This window comes from Copidosoma floridanum, unplaced genomic scaffold (genome assembly GCF_036245765.1).
Source record: "Copidosoma floridanum isolate Cflo_tuat_1 unplaced genomic scaffold, Cflo_Japanese_pri ptg000006l, whole genome shotgun sequence".
NCBI lineage: Eukaryota > Metazoa > Arthropoda > Insecta > Hymenoptera > Encyrtidae > Copidosoma > Copidosoma floridanum.
Window position 1 is genome coordinate 18,258,139 of NW_028321883.1, and position 27,819 is coordinate 18,285,957.

A 27,819-nucleotide genomic window follows, 5' to 3' on the forward strand; every position below is an offset into this window, starting at 1 on the left:
ACCGTCTTAAATTATAAATTTATTTTTTAATTTTTTTTAATAATCTAACTACTTCATTCGCTGCCTACATTACGCTTTACGTCTGTATTTTAAAAATGAATTGAATTTTCTCTATTTATGGCGTATCGAGTGGCGTATAACGTCAACCGAGTAATAAAAAAGCGAATCCACCAAAAAGATAATAGCCTTTCTTCCGAAAAAGAGAAATTCGGTAGGCACGAAAAGAAAAAAAAGTAAATGAAGCAAAAAAAAAAATTGTGAGATAAAAGTGTTCAAGGAGGATGGAAAATTCATGTCAGAGATGAAGAGAGAAAAAGAAGCAATGGGCGTGCGCGTGCGCGAGCGAGCGGGATATTTTCGCTAGGGACTGTACCCGACCGTCTTTCTCTTGCGGGCTTAAAATTCTAATCGGCAAAATTAGTCGGGCGTACTCGGCAAAGCTCGTACAGTCGACCGTGAAAGTTTTTACTTGACCGCGATTCTTCCTCAACAACCTCCTCCTCCTCCTCCTCCTCTTTTTCTACCGCGTGTTGTACATTTTTATATATTTTTACTTCAGCTCCTTCGTTCTCTACTTCAAAAACTTATGAAATCAATCGCTTGGTTTTAATTTTTTTTTCTTTCGTAATCGCGATCGATGGATGGAATAGAGCGTAATAATCAACAGTTGCAAGCCCCTTTGCGTTTAATTTTTACCTTTTTATGCTTTTTCACGTGATCGGCGTTTATGAATATAAATCTTCTGCTATTATTATTATTATTATTATTTTTTTTTTTTTTTTTTCTCAAGATTTTTTCATTCTAATTATTTCTGCACAAAAAATGTGTTACAGCGTGATAGATGTCATGGTTATTTTAGAAAAAAAAGAAAATATTCACAAATTGACTTAAAAATTCACAAAACGTTGTTATTTAGTAATCACAAAAATCGCACTGTTTCCGTATAAACACTCAAACTTATGCAGACAAATAAATAAACAAATAAGAAAAAGAACTTGAGAAAACGTGTCAGCGAAGCCAAGGCTAAACTTTGATTCGCGATTCGGAACGAAAACTCCCCCCCCCTCCCAAAGGTTTATGGAACGACGCCGACCACACACGTGTACGTGCAAAAAAAAAAAAGTTAGCGGAAGAAGAGAAAACACGCGAGCAAACGAAAGAGGAGGGAAAGAAAAGAGAAAAATACGGGACGAGGGAGCACAGCGCATACCGTTTTGTGTGTATATGTGTACGGCCTCAGAGTCGCGGGGGAATTAAAATATCGGTGTCAATGCTCGTCCGAGTATGGATGAAGAAAAATTGCATACAATGTACTCTTAGCCAACAATAAAAAAAAAAAGAAACGTGTTTGCGGTAAAAAATTTCGTTGTTCGTCACCTCTTTCGCGCAAATAATCCGCAGAGGGGAATTTTTGCTTTGATACTACTGTCAAAGGGAGTACGGAGGAACTATACGGTCTTCTTCCATTAAAAAGCATCCTACTTTTTTTTCGACTCGCTAGTGTGTATGTGTATGTACACAGTGTATAAACGCGAATCGCGAAATTGGCTCGTGATGCGATGCTTATCAATTTAGGTAGGAGGCCCTTTATTTGCAGTAGAAATACCACGAAAGGGGCTGGAGATAAAATCTTTTCAACTCACAATTACACGCCTATCCAGAATTTATGCGCGTTACATATTTTTATTTTTTATGAATGAACAAGTGAAATATTGTTTTTTCGCATTGTGCGTTGATGTTAGAAAAAAAAAAACCCGTTGTTTTGTAATATTTTCGCTTTCGTGAACTTCATTAAATTATTGTTTGTACCAAAGAAATAAAGTCATTTTTTTATTTTTCTACACGAGCATTATTTCGAAACCTTTATTGAAGTAGCTTTGTATTATTTTAATTAAACAATAAAACTGGAACGAATGCGTAATTGTTCTCGTTGTAACATTTTAAAAGAATCACATAAATTCCGTCAAAAATATTCAAAGCAAGTAATATTAGTATACCATTCACGTAATTGACACAAAAGATGATGGAAAGTAGAAACAAAGTATGTAATTTAATTTTTTTCAAGGGATAGTAACAACGGTTTATAAGGAGTAGCTCGCAACGTTTCGCAATGCACTTTGTAGTTTATATTTTGCATATTTTTTTTTTTTTTTATTGCGCTACAAAGTGCGAGACAAAGTGTGTAGATCGATTGTTGTAATTCACATAATTTTTCTTCTTAAAACTGTATTTTTCCAATATAATGCATTAATTTTGTTATTTTTTAAGTAATTAATTTGGCGAAATTTCGTAATAAATTTACTGTATTTTTATTCAAACTTTTTATTTTACAAAATTCACATATAACTCCGGTGACACGTAAAATACATCCTTGACCTAATTCCACGAAAATCCTTCAATATGTGCGTACACGCCAACCAATTCAACTGCAAAATTGAGGGCTCTAATTAATTTATAAAATCGTAATTTAAGCTTTCCATTACTGGAGTGCTTTGAATTTTATTATGTATACTTGCAATTCACGCTATAAAAAGTTTAATGCACTAATCCCAAAATTAACACAAGTACAACACAATAGGTTTTTTTATAAATTTAAATAACATTCAACTCATTTGTTGAAAAAAAAGAAAAAAAAAAAAAAAAATTGCTGCAACCACCCAAATCCAAGTTAAAGCTATAAGCCCTCGAATCTTGGATATACTTACGTGGCCCAGAGAGATAAGTTGGAAAATCCAAATACCAACTAATGTCGATTTCTCATTTAGGAACCAACGCAGCAGCCCTATTGTGCCCCCCTTTTTTTCTGTAAATATAAAGACAGCTGTACTATCGTTTCAATTAATCAATGATTCATTGATTCATGTCGCAACTAGTAAAAAGTTTTTTTTTTTTTTATATTTCCCTCCAATTCAGAACTAAAATGATTTTTTTTTTTTTTTTTTTTTTTCTCGAAAGTGAAACATGCAATGATCGCAATAGAGTACGACTTAGACACCAACGACAAGTCCCCGGCTAACATTTTACAAGAGGCAGAGGGAGAGAGAGAGAGACAATGCCGAGCCGCAAAGCGAAATCTCTCCGAAAGACGCTTATGTTTGCTCTCTTCGAGTCGTGAATAGAGAGAAAGAGAGAGCCAGCCCGGCCAGCCCGGCTTGTGGTACCCGACTCACACACGCGCGCGCACAAGCATTTGCGATTACATCAGTGTAACGTTTGTGTGCAAGTGTGTGTGTGTGTGTGTGTTTGTGTGTGTGTGCAAACCAGAGGGTTAAATGGATGACTAACCACAGCAGAATCGGCGAGAGTAGCCCGACGATGGTGCATTATGCTAAATCGTTTATATATATATATATATATATATATATATATATATATATATATATATATATATATATATATATATATGCGGTCGGTCGATTTATATTACTCCCTCTCTTTTTCTTTCTGCTACATCTCCAAGTGTATTCTGTTCTCTCGAGGCGTCGCGGAAGATGGCGATTCGCGATTAGCCGATTTTTCGGGATCAATATCGTCGAGTGAGATCAGTGTAGGGAGGCAAGAGGGTATTTCTTGCGACCGCGAAAATTATTCCGAAGCCATATGTGAAATTCAGTTGGATGCGGATGTTTATATTATTTTCGCGATTGCGAGAAGAAGAAAAAAGAGCAATTATCGAATATCTAATTTGGATGTATACGAGGGCATACGTCAAACGACGAAATCCCGCTGAATGCGAAGGGAGAGTAACCAATCAACACGCCAAACTATATAGACTCGATCGTCAATCAGCGCAGTACACTTGTCCCTCCGCTCCGCCCGGTCCTGATGATTAAACAAAAAAAGGTGGACGAACAAACACTTTTTTTTTTTTTCCCCTCAAACACTTCCCCCGTGACTATTTACATTCATGGAGTCGCCGTGTGAACTCGTTCGTTCTCTGCGCGTTTTACTTATATACCGATGATGTTTCGCAATTTGTCGTCGCGGCACTGTTTGCGAAACCGGCTACTGTTTTCTTCTGTACCTCTCCCCCTTCTTCTCCTTCTTCTGTGACTTTTTTCCGATCGCGAGATTTGTGCCACAAAGAGCTCACAGTATGTGCTTTGTATTACTATCATTATTAATATCATTATTGTTCCTTTTCAAATAAAATGCACCGTATGGTATATATCCATATTTTTTCTAATCGCCAATATTCATTACAAAAACAGCTAGAAATCTTTTGTAGGGATCATGTTAAGTATTAGTTAACATTGTAATTCAATTTGATAAATTCATACCGATCAAAACCTAACAAAAATGATTGTTTTCTGTTTCAGGTGAGTCTCCGAGATCAATGTGTTGCCTCTCCTTGACACGTGAGTTGAAAATAATAATCCTCATTGATTTTTTGTATATCCAATCAGCATATCAGCATAACTCAATGACACCACGATAATGTAATTGACAGTATGCTTTGGTTAAAAAATTTTATAATCATTGACACTAAAATATCACGAGCGAATCGCTGATAAATCGCACGCAAATTGTAACCAAATGACTGACGTATCCCGAAAAAAAATCTCGTGAAATATTCAGCTGAGTAAGAGTCATTGATTTTCTTTCGAGGGAGGCGACGACTAATAAATTCATGGATCGCACGAGCGACGTTACTAATTGATCCTAATGTATTTTTTTCAAAAACGTTTAAAAAAAAAAAAAAAAAAAGTTTTTTTTCAATCTATAAATGAGAATAATATTTGCTGAATAAATTCTAACTGGCCCACAGTTTGTGAAATAAAATCCGTTTGATAGCACATAAATAACAAGTAAATCACCATATAAAAAAATCTCAAATTAGACTACAAAATTATCAACTAAAACCTAATTTTCCTTAAATCAAGATAGGCCTTTTATACAAGTGAGATTCCAAGGAGAGCTCATCAGAACCTCTGCAGTTTATTCTCTTATCTTTTTTCTTCATTTTCTTTTGGTAAGACACCTCCTCCAGCTTTTTTTCGAGTGTATACATCGATTAGTCTGCTCATTCCATTGTCGATGACTTGAGCTTACATAGTCCTTTACCGCCATTAATTAAGCTCATAATGCATCACTATCAAGGATGCATGAATAATTGAAATCAGAGCTTTTTCCCCCGAGTAAATAATTTTGAAATACGAGTGACGTAATTTATGTCTTTGTTTGGTGTAACAAAGTGCTGACAGTATACGTTTTATCATCAGATGTGAAAAGTAATCCAATCGAACGGAAGTTGTTTCCACCAACAAAAACCTATGGGTAAAACTTTTCCAAAGGCAACACATACCCGATGAGAGGAAGAAAAAAAAAAAAAAAAGAGTTTCGTTTGCGTCAAATTTGGCCGCTTATTATCGGGAGATGGAAGGAGGAATCCCTTGAAAAATCGTTGGAAGAAAAAGTCGAATTTATCATTGAATCCATCGTGGTCGCCATATTTATTTTTCCCCACTTCTCGACTCTTCTCTCGGGGTCGGGTCAATCAAGTTGGGGTATTCTCTGGTTTTTTGACAGCTTTCGACATCTGTTTTCTGTTCGCGAGTCACCTCGGCAGTCTTGAATAAAAACGCTAATCAAACAGCAGGTGAGATCCGAGTGTTGAATTTAGAATTTTAATGATGAACGTCAGGTGTCGCTTGAGAATTGAGGGGATAAAAGAGCATGATTATCATCGCCAGTCGTTGTTATTTAGCTGTTTTTTTTTTTCAAGCTGTCATAGTTAATTAATTTTTTTAATTGAAACAAGCAAAAAAAAAAAAAATTTTTTTTGGGCACAAATGTACGAATTTAGAAAGTCGAGCCTGCCTCAACTCCTTGTGGATGGTCGTCAGGGTCGTTCGAAAAATCGACTAACCAGATGTCGTTCGGTCAGTTTACACACATCCTTCCATCCTTCTCTTTCGTTTTTTTTTTCCTCCCCCTCCTCCATCCGCTCTGCAGTGAGACGCACAGGAGCATCGATGGATTTTTGCTGTCAACGCGACTGGCATTTTAATCGAGTCGTTTTGTGTGAAAAAAATACATGCAGATGTGCTCGGGAGTCGCGTGTGTGCCTTTATATGTATACATGTGTATGCATCTGTGTACTAAGAAAAATATCAATAGGTGCGTTAAAAAGTTTTTCCTGCATCAACTGGATTCGCCAATTACCATTTTGTGGGCTTAATAACGATGAAATATAATTAAAGGGGCATTTTGTATCTACCCAGCTGACTAGTTGATATTGTTTGATGTACTGGTATGGCAATTTATACACATTTAAAAAAAAAAATTTTTTATAGATTTTTTTTCGAATTACTTTACAATTGTTTCAGTAAAAATTATTGTTGAATTTTATTTTTCTTTAAAATTGTTGAATGTCAGCATAAGATTTTATTGTCTTTATACTTTGTAATTATCCTTGAATATTTCGTCACTTGTGTTATTGTGAATCATAATATATAATTTATCGTTTATCAGTTAATAAAATTTTTACATGAAAAACACTTTTTTTTCTTTTTTAATGTGTGGCGTATCAATCTCGTATTTGTATTCGTTGCCAGATATCTTATCAAAAAACACAAACATTATCATTCATAAAAATAGAGAAATACATAAGAAATTTTCTTTGTTAGTTTTGTAACTAATGCACGAAATGAGTTTCAGTTATTGGTGTTAAATTTTTTTCAAAATTATTGAAACTTTATACATTTTGTCCAGGTATTTTTTTATATTCAATTTACACTTGACTACTTACTTTATTTGCACACAATATTTTAAAAATTAAACCTAAATTTTTTTGTGCTTGCTTATTTCACATTATAAAACTTGGAACTCTAGTCCATATTTAAAATGAGTTTTTACAAAAAAATTTTATATTCCGGCCCAAAGTACTTATAGGTTTTTTTTTTTTTTTTTTTTTTTTTTTTTTTTTTCAATAATTTATTCATCAATCCAACAACGCGTGCTGAATACATTAGTTTTCTTTCTTGTTACTAATGATCAAATGTTTTCCTCATTTTTATCCACAGTAAACATCTGATTGTAGATAACAACCATAGTCAAGAATGATGTGCAAATAAAGATACTTATTTCTCCTGTCCAAATCTGCCGAATCCATTTTTACCTCGATTTTTACTATTAAAAAAAAAAAAAAAAAAAAAAAACCCACTTGCTTTGTCATCGCATTAACCAACAAACGAAGAAACAAGAAATCCATTTCACGATTAAAAAAATTGATTATTCATTCATTCCCCCTTCCCACTCCGACCGTATAGACCATAAAAACGTAATTAATACAATTACTTGGCGAGACGTCCACTCTTTCTCTCTCCCAAATGTGTCGACGCGTCTCTCCTTCTCTCTGAAAATAAATTCGACGGTACAGCACACTAACTTAAGTACAATCGAAACGGAGTAGAAAAATGCTATGGAAAAACCGTTCGGAAACAAGAGATGGAGAGAGAAAGAGAGTGTGACTCAGGCTCGTACCACGTGAGCAACGTATAGGTATGCCTATAATACATGCAGCCCAAGTCGGACACAATCGGCTCTCACCTATATATAATATCTCCTTCTCCTCCTCCTCCTTTATTGAAACATGCGCTAATACACAAAACAGAGAATAAAGAACTCCCTACCTATCCCCGTGACTGGATATTATATGCTTGAGTGTATTGAATTGTATTATATAGTGTAGTTTGTTCTGCAACTCATATTACATATATATATGTATATGTATTTATGTGTACATACATACTACTACATACCTGTTAGCGCTCTATCTGTATGTATATCTCTCTGTTCGTATTTTTCTCTCGCTTATATTAACGTTATATTCCTTCGCCTGTATCGTCGGCACTCAGTTGTCCGAGTTCCTTCGGAGCACATGGTTGCTTTGCCGTGTATGTTCGAGCGGCACTTGGAATGTGTATTTATTCTTTTTTGTGCAATTAAATTTTTTTTTTTTTTTCTTTTTTTTTCGCTGTAATTATTTACTCGAGTTGGTGTCTCTTTGTGTGTGGGTATGTGTTGTTCGTGAACAAGTGGGATGTAAGTGATCGTGTTTTCGATGGAGCTGATTAAATAATATTTTATACAGGTGTGTGTGTGTGTGTGTGTATATAGTTTGGTTAAAAATAAATACGAATACGAGTGAGAGTATTATCGTTATTGATTCACGACTTTAAGTGGCTTCAAGACGCAGATAAGGACCTGTGTAACATGAAAACACACCGTATTCAATTTCTGAAAATTGATTTCTAAGAACGTCAGCCCGGACAGACACTAATTAGGTACGTCAACTCTTTATTGCAATATTCTTGAATTTAGTAAAGTTTGAAGAATTAGTTAAATAACATTTTTTTTTATTCACCGTCCATCCGAGAAGCGATAAAAGTATGTTTGTTAATATTGTTTTCTCGTAATAGTTCAAATATGTGTAGTTAAATCATCAACTAATTAGAGAAGAAGAAAAAATAACAAAGAAAGTCCTTGCGAATATTAAAGATAATTGAACAAAATACATAGAGCAACAATAATTTATCAAAATGTCCATTAAAGAGCCACGTATGCCGAACTAATAAAAGTTTAGTTTGATAAGAAAATGTGAGACGGAACTTGGGTAATCGGGTGCTTGTAATTAAATTAAAAAAAAAAAAAAAAATTATTCTAACTAGTATCTTTTTTGCCTGGCCAATTAAACGTACGAAAGATACATCAACTGATTCACGATTTACTACAAAATTTTTACGCTTGATAGACTAAGCACATAAAAATCGTAATCGTTGTAGTTGTAAATTTTAACTCAAAAGACCGCCCCGAGGAGAAAGTGCGTGCTTTGAAATATGAAAATCGCTCGTGCAGTTGAAATAAATTAAATTCCTGGCTTTTCTTCATAAAAAAAAAAAACAAAAAAAAAGAGTAATTACTAAGCCGTACTAAGCTCTGCGATTTATCGTCTATTGAAATAGATTGGTATATGTTTCATGCCTTATCGCCGTATTTGTTTTGCAATTCGAGTAATAAAATATTATACACTTAAAATATGTTTTTTAACTAAAAAAACTAGTTATAGCTTTGCATTATCTTAATTTTCAAGTGTTCAGTTTGTTTACGAGGAAAGTAAAAGAAAAGAAAAAAAAAAAAAAAAAAAAAAAAACAACAATAAACACCAAATCAATGGCTTGGTCTTTATACCCCAACCGCGCGTTTAGCGCGAAATTAGACGTCTATTTCAGGTTCCCCGCAATCATCTCCAAAAAAAAAAAAAAAAAAAAAAAAAAAGAGGAGGGAAGAGAGATGATGCGCTCCTCGCCGATTTTTCGAGACTCGAGAGACGTAACGTGAAAGGCATGTTTCAACCTTAAAAAAAAAAAAAAAAAAAAAAAGCAGTCGCGTGCTCACGCACTGCAGTCGCGCCGCTGGCGATCGATCCGCGAACCTTTGCACACACGTATACACACGTTAGACACTTTGTATGTATGTTAGCTTGTAATGGAGAAAGAGAGCGAGAGGATACATAAAGTGCCATGGTGGAGGAGCGAGAGGAGAGCTTGATAGCTCGCTGTATACGGATGGCTATTTAATTTATGAAATACACGCGCTGCTGCTGCTTTCGGCCTCGTCACGCGCTTTTTTTTCCAACTCGAGCTTTACTTAAAATGATGCGCTTATTTGCGTCGGTGCATTTTTTTCTTTTCTTTTTTTCTTTCTTTCTTTTTTTTTTTTTTCAACTGGCTTGTTTAGCGTGGCTTTTATGCTTGCGTTTATTACTTTAATTAAAGAAAATATTATTAATAAATATTAGTATTTATCTATTTCGATTTATACGTGCATGGGGACTTATCAGTTACGCTGATGTAGTTACGATGGTCTAGTTAATTTATTCCTTCGTATAGTAATCATATTGCAGTAAACATTATTCATCATGATTGTATTACTATCCACATCCAATATCGTTGTGTGGTACAGCCGGTCGTGCGTGTATTGTAATAATAACTCAAAAATGTATACCAAGTTCAAAATTGATGAGTGATAAGTGATTGAGCAGATAATGTCGCGAGATAACACAGACGACTACACGATTTTCTCAGTCTTCCTATGTACCTTTTTTTTATTTTGTTTGAGGGCATAAATATTGTACATGTTACGTGTTACTTTTCTGGTAAAAACTTGAAATTAGAAAGTGAGTGAAAAACTTCTATTCCCTTGGAATATTGTGTTATGTAAGATGATCGAAATTATTTTTTGCACAATGTATTTTAATATCATTATTAAAGTTTGCTTAGAAAAAATAGTGGGTTTAATTTTTTCTGCTGGGAATTATTTTTAAAGTTTCAAAGCTTTGATGAAAAGTTGAAGTTGACTCGTCTCTAAAAATCCTTAAAGCAAAGCTCGAATAAATCATTTTTCCTCGTTTATTCCTCGTGTATTATACTACACTTTTATCTAAAATATTTTTTCCACATTCATATTTTTTTTAATTGTTATTTTTTTTTAATTCATTAAAGGTTTTGAAGTTTTCTTTACATTGAACAAAAAAGAGTTCTAATGAATTCCATAACAAAAATTTTATCGCTTTTTTTTTGAGTAAAGGAATATTTCACAGCTCGAAAGACATTATATGCGTAAAGATAAAACACAAAAGATAAAAAAGAAGCCGATAAATATTAAGAAGGCGATAAAATTCAAAGTGCAAACGATAACTTCTGGTGCTCGAGATACGTATTAGTTTTTCAATGTTGGAAATTTTTTTGGTTCAATTGAAGCAGGAAAATTAATTAATCGAGTGAAAAAAAAGAAAACTAAAATGCTTCACCGCCAATAACAAATTGACTATAAAATGTAGCTGACGTTTCCGTTATTTTTTTTTATCATTCAATACATTTTATTTATTTATTTCTCAGCAACGATTTTTATATTATTTTTTATTATTATAGCCGATAAAATACAACAAACATTTTTATGTGTGACGTAAGATATTTCCACGTTCTCACTCCATTCTCCCAATTATCTAAAACACTACGAATGGATCGATAAAAATTCAAAGTAACCTTTGAAAAAAAAAAAAAAAAAAAAAAAAAATGGAGGGACCTTTTTCGAGTTGTTAAAAGTTCACTCGAGAGAGACAACCGAGTGACGTGTGTTACCCGACGAGGGGGGGAGGGAGGGAATCGGTCGTTACACACACTGTTGAACGAGAAAGAGAGAGGGATTAAATGACAGGCTTCGGGAGGGCTGGTAGAAATTTTTCGGAATTTCTCATTGGCGTGTACACACAAAGCCAATGCGTCCCGCCGCGCAAGATGTATATATATATCCATCAGCAGCAGCAAGGTCATCGTCGTAGGCGTCTCACAGCTATATACACCATGATATATAACCGTGGTATGTGTAAGGTTGTGTTGTGTGCGGTCTTACGTAGAGGTGGAGAGTGGAGCAGAAAGAAGACCTCTGGACCTGTTAGATGGCCCTCGACAACGGGGATATTCGAGAGTACGAGACGAGCGAGACGGATATAGGGGTTCTTTGGGTAGCTAAGCTGTGTAAGGAAGGAAGACGGGGAGATTTGTGTTACGGAAATGCGAGGGCGAGGACAAGGCAGGCGGTGAGGGGAAAAAAAAAGGATGGAGGAGATCTCGGAGAGTACTACTGTGAGTTGATTTGTTAGGGTCACGCTAGAATGGGAAAAAAAGGCTACTTTTTGGTTTTCGTGAATAATTGTGCGGAATTGGTTTTGGGAAAAAAGCTATTGTAATGGCAAATGTATTTTTTTTTTCAACCTATACACGTCACGTCGTCCAAATAGCTATTACATTATTTAATTAATAATAACTAGTTATTAAATTTAATTTTGCCCTGTTTTTGATACCAAAAATTCCAATTTTATTGAATATATTTCAAATATATACCCACAGTGCCTGAAAACTCATTGTCCTCGAAATAATATATTGTTTATGATAATTTTCTCATAAAAGAAAGTAATATAAAATGTTTGTATGATTTAATTAAATTTTTCAAGAAAATTTTCTACATCAGTTAATTGAAATAATTCAGCAAGTCTTACCAAAGTTTCTATTTAATTCTCTTCAAGGAAGCATATCGAATAAACGAGAGAGACGGAGAGACGAAGGGTAGTACGGCGAAGCACGTAGTTTTGCGCGCGCGAGTAAGTACAAGAGAGATAGACGCAGATGCTATACAAGAGAAGGTAAAGAGGAACGAGGAGGAGAGAGAGAGAGAGAAAAGTATACAGAGTAGTAAGGAGTAAGATCAAGAGAAAGGAAGATGTTAAAACGCGAGGGGAAAAACTTTTGAAGATGGATCGTTGCATCGGGAATAAGTTGAATACCGTAAGAGAAAGATTCTTTGAAATTTAAAAATAATATTGGATGGAAAAAATGATGAGCAGAAGAAATCATTTAAATCAAACTTTTAAATCTATGCATAATTACTTTTGGTTAGCGTATGAATGTTGTTTTAACTTAAATTAGTTGACCGAATCGATCAAGTTGTATTCACTAAGAAAATTAATGATAAACATGACTCATTACATGAGATTTTTTTTTATACAAATAATTTATTTCTTCACATCAATATTACTACTTACAAAAACACGTAAGCATAGGATTTTGACATTACTGTAATCGGGAATACCGTTTACGAATTGTAATCGTTTTAAAATTTGTTATCAATTATAATATATTATACAAATGTAATCTATTAAGAAACTTGAGTATTCGTGTTTTTTAGTAAACTTGAGTATACTCGACTACAAGTTTAAATCTGCATTTTTACTGTTCAGATTATACCGTAGTATACCTTGTGAAATTTATTGAATTTTACGAGGAATTTTATATCTTATGTTTCATCATTTTAAAATGGTTTTTAGAAAGTTTTAAAATAATTATCTCAGAGATAATAATTTTATCAAACAGTTTTAACTTAGACAAACCTTACATACTTTTTCTGATTTTTAAAATATATAATTTCTATCTTAAAAAAAAATTAAATATACACTATGCAATAATGTATTTATCTAAATGAAATTATTTTCACAAGTTTTTTTTTTTCCTTCATAAATCGTAAAATAATATATATTCTGAAAACAAAATGACTGTTAATTAGTAAGATGCCAATAAAACTAATAAATAACTTTTTAATTACGATACATTTTTTTTGCAACATAAATTATTTCTAGTCATTGACAAATATGTGTACGTATAAAAACAACTTGAAATACGAAATTTCAAACTCGGAGAGAATTTTTAAAATGTGACAATGACTAACCATCGCCCCACGTCGTTAAGCTTAAGGTAGTAGTCGAGCACTCTACAGTGCGTGCCATAATGCTTTAAATAAAGTTTATTGATTCAAAATAAAATATTGTTAATTTTCATCTATACTATCAGCTGTAGCTTGCGTACAATGCACTGGAAGGAATATACATGCAGATTCATGAATACATGTAGAGACCGACGAAAGCAGTGTTGCCGGATTTTCATAACGTTCCTCGTTCTACTGAAATTTCACTGAATTTATCAACTTTGCAAAGCTCGAACAACAAAACTATACCGCTGAGCCCTTTTAAATTGGAACCACAGTTGCTTTATAATATAAATTATATCATACTATTTTTTACGAAACATTGTAAGCAGCGTTTTAGAGATATAAGCGATTTCGTTCACAAATCGACCCCCAATCCGGCGCTTTCCTATACCTCCTGTGTTAAAAGTTCAACATTAAAACTTTAATATCTCTAAAACTATACCGCTAAGCCTCTTCAAATTTTGGCTCATGATAAATAATAGCAATCTTAAGGCACACACAGAAAAAATCGTAAGAAAAGTGTTTTTGATCGACTACTACCTTAAGTAATTATTTGTAGTGAACATGAAACATGAATTCTTGAAAGTTTAGGACACATGTGAAAATAGAAATTGAAGTAAATAAAGAACATTTTATAAACCTTTTCTTGAATAAAACAAATATTTTTCTTCTGTTTCTTTTAATGATTGTGTAACACGAAATTATTTTAATGCTTAGTTTTTCAGTTAAAGTTAATGTCAAGTAGTTAATTAATTTTTTTGAATTCTAAGAACCAAAAAACAAAAAATAAAGGCCATTAAATGTTTAATTCTAAAACAAATACTATTTCAACGCATGACACTAAAACGTCATTTATGTGATTATGCTAGGTTTTACATCCTTTGTTTAAAAATCTTTAAACATTTTATTTTTTGCTATGCATAGGTGTTAATTTTGTCATTGAAAAAAAAGTTATTTTTTAGTTAATTAATTTTCAACTAATATAGTGACGGAATCATGTTAAAAATTTTTTTTTCCCCAAAAAACATTGAGTAATATTGGGAGAGGAAACTTTGCAATTATAATGAAAAGTTTAACTTCAAGAAAAACCACATATAATATCCTAAAAAATTACGAATGCATAGAAACGTGCGAAAGAAAAATTATCTGCTTTCGTATGAGCAGTCATTGGTAAGTAGCTGATACAGTGAAGTGCATATTTGAATATGAAAAGAAACACATCACTCTGTAACAAATAAAGAAATTTCGCATAACTCAAAGATCTTATGAAAGTAAGCATAGACCCAAAAATAGCACTATCATTTTTGATGAGTCAAGCTATTTCCAATGTGTCAATAGAATATTTCGAATAAGTGTCTAAATTACATTGACTGGAGGTAGATAAAAAAATGCTTTTTAAATTTTTTTGTTATCATCGGTGGCGACCTTATCATTTACCTTGCATACATTTTACGAGTTATGTATTTTCATATTGAATGAGTACTTAAAAGTAATGTTTATTACAACAAATTTTTAAGGGTGATTATAATTTTTACTAAAATTAACTATTTTTTTAGTTACCGAAAAGAAGAAAATTATAAATTGAAAAATATAATTGTAAACGTGTACTTTAAAAAAAAAAGAAGCAGTTCATCATTGCAATATAATTGCTTCTAGTTTAAACATGTTGTAATCACGGTTGAAGTGACGTCATTACAAATACAGTGGAAATGGATTACACAAAAAACATTTTTTGTCTCAACATTTTCCAGAAAATGTATCAATTTGAGCTATTTTATCGTATTAAAAAAAAAAAAAAAAAAAAAAAACTGCAATGAAACTCGATTGTACATTTTCAAGCAATTGCCACACGCAATTAAAACCTGTTTTATTTTGCTTGAAAGAAATTCAAATCACTCCCGTCGCCACTTGTACACACTTTGTATTTGTAACAAAGGATCATCGGCTAGAAATCTCACGCAGGCACCAAAAGAAAGTGAAAATGACCACAGCATGGGGGCATAAGCGGGAAAGAAAGTTGAAAAGGACAAACCCAAAACCATCCGCGGAACCATGTAAGCCTCAGCGATCAATTATAAATCGACTGAGGCCTCGCGAACTAGCACAATAGAGATACATGTAGGTACAGATATATCCATACAAATGGAAGAAAAAAAATTGCGCTGACGCAACGGCACTTTCCCTTTCCACGACTGCTTTTCTCAGGCTGCGACTTTCTTTTTCCCTCCTGCGGTCATATTCACCGATTCGATGCATCGAACGAGTAGGTCTTCCTTTCTTCGATATCGGTGTGTATATATATATATATATATACACGTATGAGTGCGCGATGATGAAGGTATACATATTGAAATACATGTGTACTTGTTATTATGTGCCATGCGCGAGTTAACCAGGTCATGTGCGTTTTTACACGGACAAGGAAATTGAGTAAGTACAGCGACAGGCTATCTCTTGATATGGTGTGTGTGATTACTACCTTTTTTGAAGGTGGAAATCGATTATTTACGTTGGTAGAGGACGATGATTGCCTGAGTAGTGTATTAGGGCTGATAACTTCCGGATATTACTTTCGTCGATGAACAGTTCATTTTTATTTTTTTATTTTATTACTTTTAAATTGAAAAAAAACATGTATTTATTTTTATTATTTTCAAATGAAATAATTATCTGCTTTTAACACTCCCGAGTATTCGCACGAGCCTCTTGAAAAGCATTACATTTGTTTTCTCGGAAAACACGCGTGTATTTTATATTTCATATGTAAATTTTCGAAAACTTAAAAGGGGGGGGGGAAGCGTGTGGTGGAATTTCAACTGGAGCACTTCTAGATTCACTTTACATATGAAAATGCATTTCACCATTACTACTACCACCACTGCCATCAGCGTTTCGAATCGTTGATTTTAAATCTAAAGTTTGTGTGCTCGAAAATTCAAAGCGACGTTACCACCCGGTTCTGCTTCGCGTTTATGCATCCAAGTAGTTTCCGCGCACCGGAAAAGTTGGGGGTTTCGTAGTTTGGTTATTATCCTCTCCAAATGCGTAAATTACGCTTTAATTATAGTTTTAATTTTTTTTTTCATTGTATAAACATATGTGTATATTTTTTAAATTAAATTTTAATTTTTTATTCATAAAATTTTAATATTACAATTTATCAACAACGAAAACGACATATGACCTTTTGATACTTGGTTTATTCATGTATTAAAATTCAAGTTATATATATAGCATTTCAATACGTCCACGCTTAGTTATTATTGGACTCGCAGGAGAGTGAGGTGGGGGGAAGTGACAGAAGCCACGGCCGCAAATGTACGTCGTAAAAGTGTTTATGCGCGACTGACCGCATCTGTTATTGCTTCGTATTACACACTGGATGGTGCCATTCATTGTTGTATTATGATCCCGAGGACGCTCGTTTGTGTCTGAAAGTATAAAATGTAATGTGAACCAAACACAAAAATTGAAAATCTAAAAATTGGTTTTTGTGTGTGCACGTGATTTTCAAAGTATACATTTTTTTTACCACTTGCATTATTGCTTGAAAAATATTTATTTTGTACGTGCTTTTTGAATCTTTGTAAAACGATAAAGTTGAACCTTTTAAGTAAAACATTGATAAAATACGAAACGTGAGTGCTATTTACTGATTGAAAATTCTCTGTTTAATCGGTCATAATGTACTTGAAATAAGTATAAAATGTTGCACGATGTTTTAAATATGATATTGTATCAATTAATGTGGTATGCCGGCTAAGGTGTAATGACTTAGGTACAATTAGTACACCATCTTAAATACTTCGCAATATGTTTTCTAAAAATATATATTTTGTGCTAAATTTTTTTTTATCTCATTACTACTCATTACAGTACCACTAACTAATAACTTACTAAGTAACAGAAAAAAATAACGAGTTTTTACGTTACTTGAACATTTTCGCAATTACTCACAAGTGAATTTTATCCTCTAAAAATATGTCGCAGTACCTTTTGCTAAAAAAAAAATTTTTAATTATAGCGTCAAAAATTTTAATTAATAAAAAATTTCACGAAAAAAAAAAAAAAGTTAACTATGCTTTGGAAAAAAAAAGTTATCCTTCAATGTTACAAAATCTACAAAAAAAATAGTGGCCAAGTCTGGTAACGAGCATTAAAATACAAAATTACCTTTATTTTCAAAACTGGAATAAAAAAAAACGAATTTCTCCGCGAGGACGCCGTAAAATTGTTTTCCAAAGATAATGAGAAAAAAAAATGAAGTACTATCGAGTCGAAGAACTCTCATTATATCTCTCGCACATCGCGCAAGGCCCGTCGTCGCTGCCAACAATGAGCGTCTTCAAATTCAACTTCTCGCCGTGTACACGCACGGTTTATCTCTTCGTTAAACACATATTTATACGCGAGAGACGACAGCCTATACAGCGGGTTTTATTTTCTCCCCGGGAACGCCAATTTCTCAAGGGCCGAGACACGCGCGTGCGTACACGTAAAACGCGAGAAAGTTATCTCTACTCTCATCTGCGAGAAACAAAATCCTTATCGGGGATCACGGAAATGGCTCCGCTTTTTTTTTGCACTCTATTTTCGAGTTTTCGGTGTACTTTATTGAAGATTACAAGATGTATTTTTTTTTCTCGTTTTCACGCATATGTTTATTTCTTCAAATATTTGACACTTTATCGTTGTCCGATGAAAATGCAGTAATGTTACATTTAGCTCGCAGCAATGAAGACTGCAGCCTGAACTCGTTCAACAATCCGTAACATTTTTTTTTTTTTTCCTTCTGCCATTTAGTTTGTCCCATTTTCTAAAAATACTATCTTTCTTTAAAGTTTTTTTTTACGCCGAAGGAAAAATTATAATTTAAGTAGTTACTAGAATTTTTTAATAAAAACATTCAAAATACCCATACCAGAAAGTAGTTTTATGAATTATCTTATTTGTTTACGGATTTTTTATCTATCGATACTGAGTGCAAGTCGTTATCTCATCTCATGTATGTCACTATACAGAGGTGTACTATACTGATAAGCAAAAGATATTTTAGTCCACAGATATGATTGTCTTTTTTTTTATACTGTGCACCTTATTTTTAAATAGGATAAACTGTTGGAATTATGTATTTTTTAATGAAATTTCACACGTTATTTTATTTCATCATTTAATTACAGGAAAAAAAGTTTGTATAAACTTAACGGGCCTTTCACGGCTTTAAAAACTCATAGAAGTCGTTTGTACGAGAAATGTAACGATATTAATTGTTTTCTAGCTGAAATAAGCTAATAAAAAAAATTTTTCACCCTAAGGATCCCCCAGGCCCGATTCGTCCCTGGTGAGGCTAGTTTCAGCTCCATCAAGTTAACGCCCAAATGCTCTAAGATTTCACCGACACTCGATTAAATCGTTAAAAAAATTTTGTCACTTTACTCAAAACCCTCGTAACAATCCGAAACGGTCCAGATACACCATCAGGAGACTGATGATGATATTCTCTTCTACGAAAAAAAAAAAAAAAAAAAAAAAAAAAAAGAATCATTCAGCCGATTGCAAACGAGACACTCCCTATCTCCCAAACCCCTTCGTTTACCCTGCATCATTTCCCCATTCCGCACACCCTGTCACTCTTTCAAACCTCTCCACCTCTCTAATCTCGCAGTCGAGTCCCGTTCTCTCTTTTCCCATTTTCACCCTCCCCTCCCTACCTCCATTTGCACGCACATTTTTCCGCATTTCGTTACTCCCTCCTCCCCCTTTTGTTTTTCGAAGCCCAGGCAAGGGATGGCTTTGTTCCGAGGAAGCCTCCCTGCGCATCTTTTACTCCAGAACCCCCGAACGCGTCGTGTCTCGGGGCTTCTTCTTCTTCTTTTCTCCTTTGGTGTATCGCGTTACGAGACGTTTAAGCTAGAGCACATCGTGACTTTTGCTCTGTCTCTTCGTATTACTACATTTGACGAAGATGTTGGAAGTTTTTTTTTTTTTTTTTTTTTTTTCATTTTTTTGTCTTCAAACGCGGACGGTCGTCGGGTAGCGGCAAAAGTTAATGCAAAAATCTTTCCAACTGCCGTAGAGAGGCTTTTGCCGTACTTTCGAATTCTTTGGGCTCTTACGGACTCTAATCGAGCGCAGCGATAAATGTTACGTGGGACTTTTTTTTTTTTTTTTCTGTCCGGGGGCACTTTCTACCGCTGGAAGTGAGTTTTCTTTCATAACCCGTGATGTGATGTGCTGCTGATTTATTAGGTTTCTCCAGATTTGAGGATTTATCGGATGAAAATTCAATTTGGGAAGTACAACTTCTAATATCAGTCAAATTTTTAAGCTTTGCGTATACGAGCAAAAATAATTAATTTGAATAAGCAATTCGTTAATTTCTGCGAACTCTTTTTTTTAGGAGTTATAAATTTTCTTCGTAATCATACAGTTCACAGAAATTTTACAATATTTATAATCCTATTTATCCTCTGTGGTTGAGATAATCTTAACCTTCGGAGATCCCACCGGATCTAAGGCATGGCGTATAGAGGCGAATAAAACGTTACTGCATTATCTTTTATTCCAAAACCATCATCATACACATCAGAGCCTTTGCTTTTTTGTTTGACGCACAAAACATATTTCCTTGGCATACACAACGAACGAGATTTTTTATTCACGTTTACACGAAGAGTTCTGCGTTTTTTTTTTTTTTTGTTTTTTTTTTGTTTTTTTTTTTTAACTTGTTGGTTATTTTTTAATTTTTTAATTTTTTTAATAAAAAAAAGTAATTGACGTTTGATGTGTTATGATGTTAAAGTATTTTTTTACACCCAGAAAATCGTATTCAACCTTCTGGGATCGAATTTTGTTTTACATATCATTGATCTTAAAATATTATTTTAGCTAGAGTTTCAACATTTTTTTAAGTAAATGTTGTTTGTTATTTATTCGTTGTATCCCTGCCTCGAGGGAAATTCGTTTCGTGTATCTCATTCCCTTTTCAGTATTTTACGGAATCATGTAATAACTTTGATTCCCGAGGAGAAAAGAATAATGTAATTTATTCCTTAAGGCTTTTCCGATAAAGTTTAATACCCAGCGCAAGAATCGAAAGTATCTTATCGTTCACTGCACGGATTTTAATATTGGGAAAAAAGTTTTTATACATAAAAACTTGGACTAATTGTTTTTATCGATTAAAATCATAGAATTAGATACGATAAAAATAACATAAACAGCTGACAGAGCACAGATATTTTAAACATAAAAAAAGCATTCGTTTGAAAATCCTGGCTTATTCAATTGTAATCATAGTAATAATGATTTTATAAAATATTCTTCAATAACCTTTCATGAATGTAGATACCCGCAAAATGTACTTTGATATTTTTTCTCAATTCAAATTAATCCAAAAATTTAATTAAATTTCCTCTCGTTTATCATTTAGTCACATTGTATCGATAACCCGAAAAAAAAAAAAAAAAACAAATATCATTGTCTCTTTTATGGGATGCACAGAAGAGCGCATTGTACTGAAGCACTCTTGTGCACTTGCCTCCATAGATGCCAAGATACATGACACCACAAACAAACCATCATGCACGATATACACCAAAAGAAGAAGAAGAAGAAGAAGGGATAGGTACATTGTGTGTGTTTCACTGGGCACACGATGGCCCGAAAGAGAAGCGCTTGATTGCTATCGACACTATGTTGTCGGCCCTTTTTCTGTATACGCCCGTATTTGTGTGTAGCGACGTGTACTCTCTCGGCCTGTTACACAAAGGAGCCGAGTGGATTTCGAGAATAAACTTGGAAATGCTTTGGTGCGTTATGGACGGGTCAAAATTGGCGGCGTCGTGCTAGATCAATGGCAAAGGAATTTTTTTGCGTAAATATGTTCATTAGATCCCGCAGATTAAGAAACTTCATGTTGCCACCGCGCAACCTGATCACAATTTGTTTATTTATTATTTTAATTATCTGCTTTTTTTCTTCTCCTTCTTGTCTATACGTAATGTTTTTTCTTTGAAATTATAGTTTTCAAGTACTTACCTTACGTTAATCAAGAAAATTAATGTGTAATTATTATTTTACAAAGAAAGGCATTACTGAAATTATTTATTAAAGAAAGTCAGGCTTCGGAATGATTTTTCTACGAGTACGATAATTTTTTGTGAATAACTCATGAAAATACACAACAACGTACGCATTAACTTCAACAAAGTATTTTGATTTTACTCATAAATTTGCGTAATTTATTACCTGTAAGGTATAAAACGTTGATGCCGTTCGCTCGTGCTGAAAAAATTTAACAAAAATAATATTTTACCTCGTTAAAAATCACGAAATTCACTTTTAAAAGCTAATGATGGAACAAAAAAAAATTTCAACTTTATTTAAATTGTCTATGTACTTCGCGTATTGAAGCACAATAATCGTAAAATGCCATTGTTATCACATGATACATACGTGAAAGTTTTTAAATATTAGTTTTTACGAGTCTATTGTGAAAGGAGGTTGTTAAATTATCGTTCCGATTATTCATTACCGCCTTTATCGATACTTACTTCTCCGTTGCTGGAGAACAAATTAATAGTTATCGAAAACCAAATAGCACTGCATTTCAAGTATTACGCTAGTTAAGAAAAATTGTTTTTGAAAAAGAGTTAAAAATTTTAGAAGTAGTAAGTATCCCGTTTAAGAATAAAATATAATACTTGGCTAAGAAGAAGAAGAAGAAAAAGGAGAGAAATGGCAAGAGTTTTTATGAGCAAAGGGGGGTAGATGAAGGGGAGGAGGCACATTCATTCGAGTTGAGAGATCCAAGCGAGAGAGACCAAAGCCTTGAGTGTGTGTGTATGTGTACTTGGTATACGCTCGACATTGCAGTGTGTGTGTGTGTGTATGTGTGTATAAGTAGCGACGCTCGCGCGGGAACGAGTTTTTGTTCGACTTCTCTCCTTTCGTTCTCATTGCCTCTTTTCCTTCCATCTCTCCCACCCTGCGGTACCTTCATTCCCGGCGTTTTTCTGTCCCTTCCTTGTTTCACATTCCTTTTTTCCCCTTTTTTTCTTCGTCTTGTTCTTTCGGCTCTCTATATCCATCTCTATCTCTCTTTATCTTACTTAAAGACTAAAAATATCGCATCTCAATACTCTTTCCCATCGTCACGCAGATTTATTGATTAAATCGGAGTTTTTTTTATACTTCGTACAACATCTGGCTACTATCGCTTAAGCTCATTTTCAAAAATGTACAAAATCAAATGTATAAGTACAAAATAGAAAATTGTTGCCGTACTGTATAAAATATTTTGCAAAACGAAAATTAATCATGAGTAATTTTCATTTCGGTCATATTTTAATGATATTAAAACGTTTCATTAATTTAAATCGTGAAAAATTTTATTTAAAAAATCATAAATTATCAAAAAATATTTACCAGCACAGCAACATTGTTATAATCAGAAATCCCTGTAATTAATACACTTTCAGTACACTATTTTAAAACAAACATACTCAGTGTTCAAGGAACTCCCAACAACAACAAACAACAACGGCAACAATGACAACATCCACAGTTGACGGCACAACAAAAGAGTTTCGTGTTTTCTGTCCTCATACACACACTCACACACATGTAAAAAGCTTCCCTCGCTCTCAGTCATTATTGGGCTTATTAAAAAGGAGAACTACGAGAGGATAAAAGAGGAGGGGAAAAAAATCCCTCACATGTGCACTTACATGATGTAGCGAAAAAAAAAAAAAAAAAAAAAAAAAATTATTACCGACGACACGCGTCGAAATGTGCGTGCTTTATGCAGTACTTTTACGAGGGGGTTGCTGAGTACAAAAGTAAGAGGGGAAGAGCGTAGAGAGTTACTAATTGTGAATTCGTATTTTCAAAGAGCTCGGTTTTTTTTTTTTTTTTGCTATTTCTCGTTGCTTCAGGAATTTGCAACGGATTTTTTTGCCAGTACGTTGAATGGAAATATTTGGAAAAAATATACAGTAAAATGAAAAAAAAAAAAAAAATCCGTCCAACTGTAAAGTCGCGCAAGGAGGAAGCGTTTGCTTACATAAGTACTTATGCTATTTTTGGTAGTGCATAACAGAGCACTCCTTGGTTTGGAGACAAGCTGGTATAAATATATTGTTGAACGATTAATATGTATAAACGTGAGAAATTACCATTTGTTACAATATATTGTCGCTGCGACTTGTACCCAACACCAAACTAATTAATTTTGGGGATTCACAAATAAACATAAAACAAACATTGATCAACCCTATGTCTATACATATAATGTATACTTACCTTTTTTGCTCTAATATTGCTCAACTCGCACGTGCAGTTTAGACCATAGTAGGGGCTCTCGGGATAGCGCATTGAGGATTTAATTCAACGTGGGAAATGCGATTTAATTTCGTGCTGATGTTACAAAGTGTTACACTTTGGAAACGTATAATATGTTATAATTGCGATAACAACGGCAAAGCAAAGGCGTCGATTGTTAGCGCTCTGCTTTAAGGATATACCAACAATTCCGAAAAAAAAATTATAATCATCTAAAAAAAAAACGCACCAGCTAATAGGCGAAGCGACAAAATAAATTTATCTAGATACCGTTTTTTCACCACCCGCCTCGCTTGTAAGAAGACACACAAATATATACGTATATATACGCGCAAACAGCACAATATGATTATGCAACGCGACGAGCGCGCCATATGCCTATTTCGAACCATAATAATACTCGGGCACACATATCTCGAACAATGGGCCTGCATGTGTGCACTATATGCCGCTATGTGTTCTCATGGCACTGCTATACCTTGCCCCCCCTCCTCCTCGCCCTCTTCTCGATTTCTTCGTCTATATCTTATTTGCAAATAATACGAGCGCGATAGCGAAACCTTTTTTCATCTGTTGGTCGATTTCGAGGTCGATTTGTTGTAGTGTTTTCGTGGCTATATACTTAAAAAAAACAAAGGAGGTGAATGTTTTAAATTACTTTCAGGACGTTGAAGGTAATTTTTTTTTTTTTTTTTTTTTAATTTTTGTTGTTTGTTTGATTGTTGCAGGTGAGCTGACGTTCGAACGATCGGAGCGGGCCCCTCGGGTATATTGGAGAAAAAGCACCTGCCGAGAGGAGTCCATGAGAGGGCATCCGGAATAACGTCGCTTCAGGCCAACACAAAGTTCAGTTACATGGCTCAAAAAGATGAGATCAAAGTGAGTACTTATGGAAAGTTTCTATGTTGTCTGGTTGAATCGAATATGTTTCGTTTTTGTTTGTCTGGTAATATTACTCACAAAATATAGTACTGCGAGTAAAGTTGCAAGTGGATTTTTTTTAAATACAATTTTTTTTTTTTCTAAAAATATTCAAGTAATACGCATACGTTGAAAGAGAAAAAAAACTTCGAAAGAAAGTAAGTGTCGAATTATTTATATTTATATTAATAAAGCGTAAAGATCCATTATACATATGAAACATTTGGAACAAATGGATTTTTTTTTTTTTTTTACAGAAAAATATCATATTATGTTGTTTTTGTTACAACATATTTTATTATACGTATACATTTTTTCTTTATCGACATTTTCCGTCAATAGCGCATTGCTCATTACTTACTCGCTATTGATGGAAAATATTGACGGAGAAAAAATTTTTTTGCATAAAATTACCCATCGATATAAAAAATTACCATCTACTCTAATAGTGTTGATTAAAAAAAATTTTTTTTTAAGACAGAAAATGTTGCATTAAATTCTAAGAAAAAATTTATTAAAATATTTGAAAATATCCATAAAATAATTGTGTGCCCGTCTGCATATAGTATACAAACGTTTGATAACCATCCAATAGGGTATTGTTACGAGTAGCAACGTTTCCAAACCAATTTCCGGGGAGTCATCTAATTCAGCCAAAAGAGCCACATAAAGGCTTTGACAAGCGTCATGTACTTTGGAACTCACGACTAGAGGAAAAGAAAGAGAGAGAGACAGGAAAAAAAAAAACTGATTTTAACGAGACGGTTCGTGAATAACACCACCACCACCGTCTCCTCGTGCGCTCCTCCGTCCTTCTCGACTTTCTCTTTCGATTTTCCCGTCATGCGGGCACCGCGAATCTCGAGCGAAATTACTTGCCTCGAGTATATTAAATTTCCCCGTCAAAGAGCAACTCAAATTTGCAATTTAACTTCGATTGCTTTGAATTCGCGGCTTCAGCGGATACATGAGTGGCCTGGAGCGCGCTAGAATATACATTTTTCCGATTAAAGGCGAACGTTTGCATTTGATGTCAATAAAACAACACATTTTATGCCTTTTATTCACTTTTGCGGATTTTAGCTTCGGATTTGATGGATATTTTTTTGAAGCGAGCGTGTATATGTATGACATCCTCCGTTGTTTCGTCAAAGTGAAGTTTTTACCGGGATATTGCGGACCGATGTAGGTCACGAGCTAACACAAAAGAATGAAAGAAAAAAAAAAAAAAAAAAAAAGATTTTCAAACGAAAAAATTCGCCTCTCCATTAAAGATGAGAAAAACGTACAGGAGGAATAAATAAATAAACAAATAAATATTCAAACAGAGCCGAGAATCGAGTAAAATCGACTTGCGCTAGGTTGAAAAAAAAAAAAAAAGAAAAAAAGTATACAAGAGGAACTACGGAAAAAGAGACTTCTTTTTCAGCGGGAAAGACCCGTTGGAAATCTTTTAGCCCCACGCCGGAACACGACGTCCAACACCTCTCTGCCGCGTCCTGAATTGAGCTCTCGAGATCGCTTCCTCTCTTATTCTTCGATGTGGACTCTCTTGCTCTGGAATTGGAAAAAAACATGAATGCCAAATGTTTTGGACTTTGCATGATTTGTTTCTTCGACTTGCAACGTGTCGCTTTTTATTTACATCATCAAATAAAAACTTCTGCTGTATATGATGCAACAAAAATACGCTTTGATGGCTGAATAAAAAAATTAATCAAAAATTTTTTTTCGATTCGTTTTTCTCAATTATTGTGATATGATACATTTAAAAAATAAAATCATGAGGTACGTCTTTCAGTATTATTAGAGATTTATCCTTTTGTTTAAAATTATTGTCAACTTATACATTATAAAGATACATTTTTGGGACGTCTTTTTTTTTATTCAGTAAATTTTTTACACATCAAAAAAGCGCTTTGAAAAATAAAAAGTTTCAACATTTATTTCCCGAATTCAAATAAAATAAAAATTGAGGAGTCTTTAAATAGGCACTTACCCAATCTTAAAAAATGCACGTTCATGATAACGTGTATAAACGAGTAGAAGAGATAGTACACGGCAGTGGAGAGGCAAAAAACAAAAGAACAAAGAGAGAACGAAAAAGGTGAGAGAGGAAGAATAAAAAGAGGAGAAACAAGTGGCGAAGAGAACAGGGTCACGGGACAAGATTAATCTTAGATTCGCACACACACGGACAAAAGAAAACGCGCATATGCTTACGTATACCAAGAAGGCAAGGACGCCGGTGTCCTCGTGCTTTTATTAAAAACAATCGCATCGATATTTATTAAATGGCTGTGGGTAGGATATTAAAATTTGTTTTACATACATGTTTTTTTATTTTAATTTAAAAAAGTGTTAAAAAGTGGCACGAGCATTAATTGTAATCTTTATTAGCCGAGAGGTGACTCCTCGGCGATGCTAACGTTTTTATAGTAACAGGGCGAATGAATGACGAGAAAATATTTAATGAGCGGTTTCCGTGCGGGCTGCCAAGTTCGTGGGTATTATTAGATTGGTTTAATTTATACATTCTTTCAATTACGAAGCGATGTGTTTTTTCGTCGTGCAACCAACCTTAAATTTGTTTTTGTTGGATTTCATTTTGTTAGGATTCAAACTTGCAAAAAAAGTTTTTATTTATTTTTATTACTATTTATTATTATTTTTTTTTTTACATCTTAGACAGCCTGGAATGCTGCCAACTCTGCAAAATAATTTTGTAGTGATTGTACGTCGAACAAGTAGTGATTATTAATACTGTATATATTTTCATTTTTATTTTTTTTGTTATGCTGAGCCATATATTTGAATTTTTTTTTTTTTATTAAAAAATAAAAATTAGAAAAAAACAGCGTTAAATTAAAAAATTATCGACTAAAAGAATCATGCACTGTCATGGTGTGATTAGTTGTGTGTATGAGTCCTTGAAAGATGATGCATCATGTATACAAGGAACAATGAGCTGTTAAATTGTCACATTATAAGTGCACTGTGATTTAAATAGACTATTGGCTTTTCCTTCGCTTCGACCCGATTAGTTTGATTAATTATACATATTGATTTCTCCTCACCTCTGATGTCACTCGCATTTTAATTAAAATTCATACGAATCAATTAATCGAACATAAAATAGTTATATTTATTAAAAATATAAACTATCATTTAATCAAGTTCGAAATATTAGGGCAAATTTAATTCAAAAAATTTTTATTATTATTTTTCGTC

General features: G+C 33.7%; 1 protein-coding gene across 2 annotated transcripts in view; it reads left to right on the top strand.

The window, feature by feature from the left end:
- The window catches only part of LOC106640478 (uncharacterized), a 177,474-nt gene that overhangs the window by 17,876 nt on the left and 131,779 nt on the right, over positions 1-27,819 (top strand). Inside the window, exons 1-2 of one of the 2 annotated variants that reach the window (XM_089598397.1) lie at positions 8,179-8,288; positions 24,396-24,546. In XM_089598397.1, the coding sequence (XP_089454523.1) occupies positions 24,523-24,546 (24 nt within the window). In that variant the 5' untranslated portion in view covers positions 8,179-8,288; positions 24,396-24,522. Of the gene's footprint in view, positions 1-8,178; positions 8,289-24,395; positions 24,547-27,819 lie in introns of those variants that run through there. The other variant, XM_089598396.1, reaches the window with a different exon arrangement.